At 40.7% G+C, this 6,172-nt stretch overlaps 1 protein-coding gene across 1 annotated transcript in view; it reads left to right on the top strand. All coding sequences in view use genetic code 11, as the record gives it.

Moving 5' to 3' along the window:
* EGR_09928 (ELAV-like protein) overlaps positions 1 to 4,075 on the top strand; it is a gene marked incomplete at both ends in the record, with an annotated part of 19,164 nt that extends 15,089 nt beyond the window's left edge. The window contains 2 exons of the mRNA XM_024499177.1: positions 3,325 to 3,708; positions 4,033 to 4,075. Coding sequence (XP_024346405.1) covers positions 3,325 to 3,708; positions 4,033 to 4,075 — 427 coding nt within the window. The remainder of the gene's footprint in view (positions 1 to 3,324; positions 3,709 to 4,032) is intronic.
* Positions 4,076 to 6,172: the final 2,097 nt, after the last annotated feature.

Genomic DNA, 6,172 nt, shown 5'->3' on the forward strand with positions numbered 1-6,172 from the left:
TTGTGCCTTGTCGCACTTGATTCATGTTTGTTTAATGAAACGGCCTCCGCTTGCTAACTTAGCACTTTCCCTCTCATATGCCTTATAGCATTCACTTATTCACTGTTACGCTTTATTTTTACTTCTAAAGGTGGCTACTCAATGCCTTCAGTGGCTTTCAGTTTTTGTTTTAATAATCTCCCTTAAAGTACTGATTCTTATTGTTAAAATTTACTCATTTCTAAGGTAACACTGAACACCACAATGCCTAAGCGTTTGGTATTTTTTACCATCAGTTTACAAAGTCCTACTTTTTCTAGCGTCTCTTTATCAGGATTGAAATTCTCATACCGACAAGATTTCTCTTGCATTCTTCTTTTGACACTGAGAAGTCTTTTGAATATTAGCTTGGCCTTTAAATAGACTGTATGTATAGGATCAAATGTAGCACCCCAAGACTTGCCTGAAGACGAAAGAAGACATAATACTTGAAAAGAACATGCATTGTCAACACACAGAAGGGATTGGGGCTACTAGTGTAGGCCAGAGGCCTAGCCATCCGGCCTCTTTACCAAAAACTGGGGTTAAACGAACAACCCGAGCATCTCATAGCCCCTCTACTCTTTTGGGTATCATCTTTGGTGTTTTTCTTAGTAAATCACCTGCGTTGGTCATCACGAGCCATCTCTACTAGTTGTTGATATTCCATGCCTCTGAAAAGATACCTGACTGTAACGCCACTGATCCCTCTTGGCTATTCAACTGCATATGGAGCTTCGTCCTGTAGGGGAACTGGGTTCGAGGATGGCGAAATGTACTGGTCTACACGCAAGTCTATCGCTAGCCATAGGGACACTAACCCAAAACCATAATCATATAGAGGAGAACGGGTTTTATTATAGTTTCTTTGGGAACAGGCTTATACGTCTTTTCTTCCTTGCACGTTGTTCTCACTTTAGTGTTGCCAAGCCATACCTATCTGAGTCCTTTCCAGCTAGGATCCACTCAATCGACACCATTCTGGCACTGTAGACAGCTCCATAACGAACTTTACCAGATGTATCACGGCTAGCTTCACTTCAGTCGTTAATGGCTTTCCTGTAGAACACGGGACTGGGGTGGTTGCCAAAGGTGTATGTTGTTTTCCAACTTTCTGCTAGGGGTCGTAACATATTTTCCCATCCACAGCATATGGACTTCTTCTGCCTAACTGAAGTCTATCAACCAGCAGTAGAAATCAGGATATTTGTCCTTTAAGAATGGGCTTGCTTTCTGTTGCCATCTATGTAGCGCCCTTAGGACTTTCCTGAAGGTGAAAGGAAATATAGTACTTAAACAAAACATGTATCGTCGACTTACAGAAGGGATTGAGGCTACTGGTTTGGGCCAGCGAAGGTACAACGGCGTAGACCAAAGTGACCTCATTACCAAAACCGAGATTTAAACAAAAAACTTAAGTGTTACACAACTATCGCAGTTTTTTACCAAAAAACCAAACATACGCTAAAGTGAATAAATGAAATGCAGGCATACCCGACTGCAGATTGTTACTTCACCAAGTCACTAGGCCTGGCGAATGAAGGTGAAAAATCTACCACAAACACAGGCCATTTGGCACGGCTGAATCCAAAAATCCTGTCCTAGTGAATCGGGCTTTAAGCTATCGCACGAGTCATTTCCGTTTTTTTCTACATGACTGTAATTTTATAGCATCCTGATGTCACTAAATCAGCATATCGAAGGGTTTTAGAGCTTGATTTGCTTAAACACGGTCCTACATTTAACGGGCAGCTTTCTTGTAAAAATTTCATTCCCTTCTGTACAGTCCACACTTAGAATCTTAACGTAAATCGATCTACTAATTACGAAATTTTTAAAAAGAGCTTTCCTTCACAGATTCTAGTTTGGGAGGAAACATTTTTCATGTCACTCAATGGTGAGAAAAAATACGGCTTCTGACATTCTCTTTTCCCTCTTCTGTATTTCCTGCTCCACACACACACATCCTCTCAGCTTGGTGGTGTGTATGCAACTGTATGTCAGTTGTATCGTAGTTGGTACTGCGCATACTACATATTTTTCAATTTAGCCTGGCTTTGTCATGATTTTTGTACAGTAGAGGGGATGTGAATGTATGAATTTTCTGCCTAAAATCCTGATTCCTCACAGACTCCTTCTACTGTGACCATGTTTTGATTACCTGATCTTTGTGGTCGAATTATTTTGGAATTTCGTTTATTTGCATGTTCACCGCAAAGCAGAGGAGCCAAGTGCGTAGAGTTTATCACCGTACAATTTCAATGACAACTTGTTTGTCATTGTCTCAGGAGAAGTATTCGGGAGCATGTAATGAAACGTTTTTGCGTAGCTCTCATGAAATTTTCCGTTGTTTGATTCTGATTGCTGAAGCAATTTTTACATCTGATGATGGACTCGCGGTGCAAAATTATCATGTCGGAATCCCTTCAGTAGCCCAGACGGGTTTGTTCGGTCCAAGCGTCATAGCACAAAAGACCAATGACTGGCTGAATATGACACGATAGGACGTATCATAGCAATCTAGGAAAGCAAGTTTTTAAAGCCTTCTTTGTTTTAGACTCTCTCGAATGATTTAAGTGACAAGAACTGTCAAGAATTTTCCAACTGTCCATTTTCTCAACCTTTTACTATTTTTTTTAAGTGAATCGGCATTGCTTTAATAGTAGTTTTTGGAATCATGCTGCAGCTTTTAGTGTGGTGTGAGGTGCATCCACTTTCACATAGTTTAATGTAATCATTTCCTACTTTGGTCTCAGCTTAGGTTGTTGAAGTGTTTTATTTTTGTGCGTTTTAGTCAGTGAAAATGAACTTTTCACTCTATCGCATCGGCTCACGGCTTGTGTATTCATTACCCACATCCAGATTAAGTGATTATCAAGTGGAAAATCACGAATTTCGGTTGCTATATTTGTTGATGGACGCAGCTTAGTACGATACATAAGCATGAATTGACTTGTAGTTTATCTTAGACCACAAAAATCACCCTAAAATGGGTGTCTGAAAATTAATTTATAATCTTTATGAGGTTTCGAGGTGATAATATGGCTTCAGACCAACCTGAGAAAAGGAGTTCTGTAACTATTAAACGCCAGGGGTATGGACTTTCCTAATTAAATGTCATACTTTTTGTACAATCGGATCTCTCGATTAACTTCATGCGCTTGATAACGCTTGCTTAGTTTACGTCACACTGTTTCTGACCTAACCCAATTATAATCCACCTACCTCTGTCACTCCACAACTGGAAGAAATTTGCTCTTTTCAAGGAGAAAATGAACCTGAATCCCATAAAATCGACTACTTTAGGTATCCCTTGAGCGCGGCTCCGATTGGTCAGGACCTCTCTACAACGCTTTCCACACTCACCTGCGTGTCGCCAGGAGCTCAGCCGCCACCGCTTCTCGCCGCGGTGCATGCACCGCCTCCAGCCCCTCCGTCCACCCTCATTCGCCAACTGGGGAGTGGGGTTGGGGGTCTTGTTGGCGGAGGAGGCGCTTGGTGCCTCTTCGTGAACAATCTTGCGCCGGAGACCGAGGAAGCCACACTATGGCGTCTATTCGGTCCATTTGGGGCGGTGCGCTCTGTTAGTGTGGCAAGAGAACACGGGCCTGGCTCAAAGTGCCGCGGCTTCGGGTTTGTTAATATGACTAACTATGAGGAGGCCCTGCACGCCATTCAGTATCTCAATGGGTGCGTTCGAGAGCTTGCATTGTGTGAAGTTTTCTACTATTCAATTGTGTTACTTGTGTTAAGCCGGCGTTGGATTTGGATTATTAGTTTCGAGCCTCTTTTAGAAGCTATTTGCTCAAAATTAGAAGTGTAGTGTAGGGAGAAATTCAGACGGATGTTACCATGGACATTCCGTTAGCGCACGCAATTAGATACTCGGTTGTTCTAAAGTACCAATGAACAGTGGACCCAATCTGGTTGGTTTTAATGACCAGAGAAACCCTCCGCCGTCGCATCTTTTGTTAAAATTTTTACGGAAATGCCAATAGCCTCAATTTTGTGCAGATCAATAAAGGATAAATCTACTAACGAAGATTTTGCTAGCTAAGTACTATTTCAGAAGTCGCCTTTATCCTTAAAACCTGTAGCGAAGCACTTGAAATTTGAAAATAATTTTGACACAGCCTCACAGAGTGTCACTGGTAAGTTCTTTACTATCAAAAGAAGGTACATGTCAGATATTGTCATGAATTGCTAATCTTCTTCGATTAAGGATACTGAGATTGAACACAAAAGCAATGATTAACTCAGCCGCGGTGGGATAAAGTTGGGGTGTCTGAAATCCATTTATTCAAAGATGACATATATTTAGAATGCAAGGGGACATTGTGAAAGTTGTTCCTAGTTTCAAGTGTTACATTGAACCCAGGCGGATTTGAAACATTCACTCGTGCATTGGCAACAGATGCCTTCCCGCGCTGCGACGAAATCGAAAACAAACTTTAACATGAAAGAAAAAGTAGACTTGCAAATGATAGAGCTGGCTAGGGGCAAACTGTCCTATGCAGGTCTTGAGGGCCACTATCGCATGTATTAGCGAAATAGTCGCAAATAAAAGTGGGTGAGTGATCTGCGTCAAGGGTAGGGAAAAATTTCAAATCGTTGTGAGTCTTAAAGTCAAAATGAATCATCACTTGCAGACTGCATTAAATACTTAACTATTCACAGGAGGAAGACAAATACCACATTTTGGAGGACAGATTGTATGGGAGGTTTTTAATAAATGACGAGCTGTTTATAACTGGGAAAAAGATATCGTTAAACCCAGTCGAAGCTTTCTCGACATTAGTGACCAATGTGGGTAGCTTAAGTGAGAGTGGACAGAAAAAAGTATTTAAGTAACATGTAACGCAGAGTAGTAAAAAGTTGGCAGACGTTAACTTGGAGTAATTTCAACAGGTTTGTTTGGCGAATTCCCCACTACGCATGCATCATATATTCCATATCTTAGTTGTTCCATGGGGATGGCTCGGCTGAACATTAAGAAATTCCGCGTCATGCAACATTGGCAAATCAGCTGATTCAAAAGTATAAATAATTTCCCAAAATTTCAAGTGTTTTAACAACATAAGTTTAATCCTTGTGTTTTTCAATTCATCGGAATCTTTATATGCGTTAATCCTTAAACAAGCTGCCAGTGTCCTGCGTGGGCGATGTTTGGTTTGAATGAGGGTTAAAGCCCACACTACGTAAGTGCCATCTCCAAAAATTGCATTGCTTGCGAAATGCAAACCTTCAGTCTTCTTCATGAGTTGCTATTTTATTCTACCTTCCTAATTTCTGTCCACTTTGACGGATGATGAATGGCACCAGAGATAATCCATCAAAAGCGTTGCTAAGTATTTTGAATCAAGCTATTCCTTGTTATTACTTACAGCTAGACAAAATGGTAATGGTGCTTTAAAAATCCATCCGTGGGACCCATTATACATTTGCGTACAAGACCGTAATAAGGGAAGAATAAAAGCACAAAGACAGGGATCGGAAATCGCTTGGTATTGTAGGTGGGCTTCTCGGTTAGCCTTTTCAACGTCGCTTAAACTTTTGCCTTCCGGGGAGTTCGAACAAGAAGGTCTAGGAAACCAAATTGTCGGAAGCAGCGTGATGATTAGAGCACAATATCACTTCTAGCTCCAAGAAGTTACTAACTTTCGGGTTTTGTTAAAAACTCACCGTCTTCTTTTCGTACGGTAGGATTTACACAACTTTTCCTTGCGTATTGAACTTTTAATGAATGGTTACGAAAAATTGGACTTGCTTATACTGGTTCACTTTAGCCTGATGCCAATTTTACTGTTGATGCTATAGATACTCACTTTTGTTAATAGATTTAATATCTTTTGCTGGGGTTAGGAGTTCTTATCCAATTTTAAACTATTGGCATCTTCTCTCCCTAAAACCTATGTCAATTTATGTCATCCTCACGGGGAATGCAAAAGGAGATGAAATTTGATGCTCTAGCTAGCACATTCTTTAAACGTACACGTGTTTATGATGAGCTCTGGTAAAATTGAGACCATATCATCTTTCCAAATCAGTCTCTGTGACCCCAGATATCTAATTGGCACAAGTATATCTCTGTATGAATTTGGATCTGCCTTTCAAGAAATGCAAATATATCATAGGACTTCTCCGCGTGTCTGTT

The sequence above is a fragment of the Echinococcus granulosus genome (genome assembly GCF_000524195.1).
Source record: "Echinococcus granulosus chromosome Unknown EG_S00176, whole genome shotgun sequence".
NCBI classification, from domain to species: Eukaryota; Metazoa; Platyhelminthes; class Cestoda; order Cyclophyllidea; family Taeniidae; genus Echinococcus; species Echinococcus granulosus.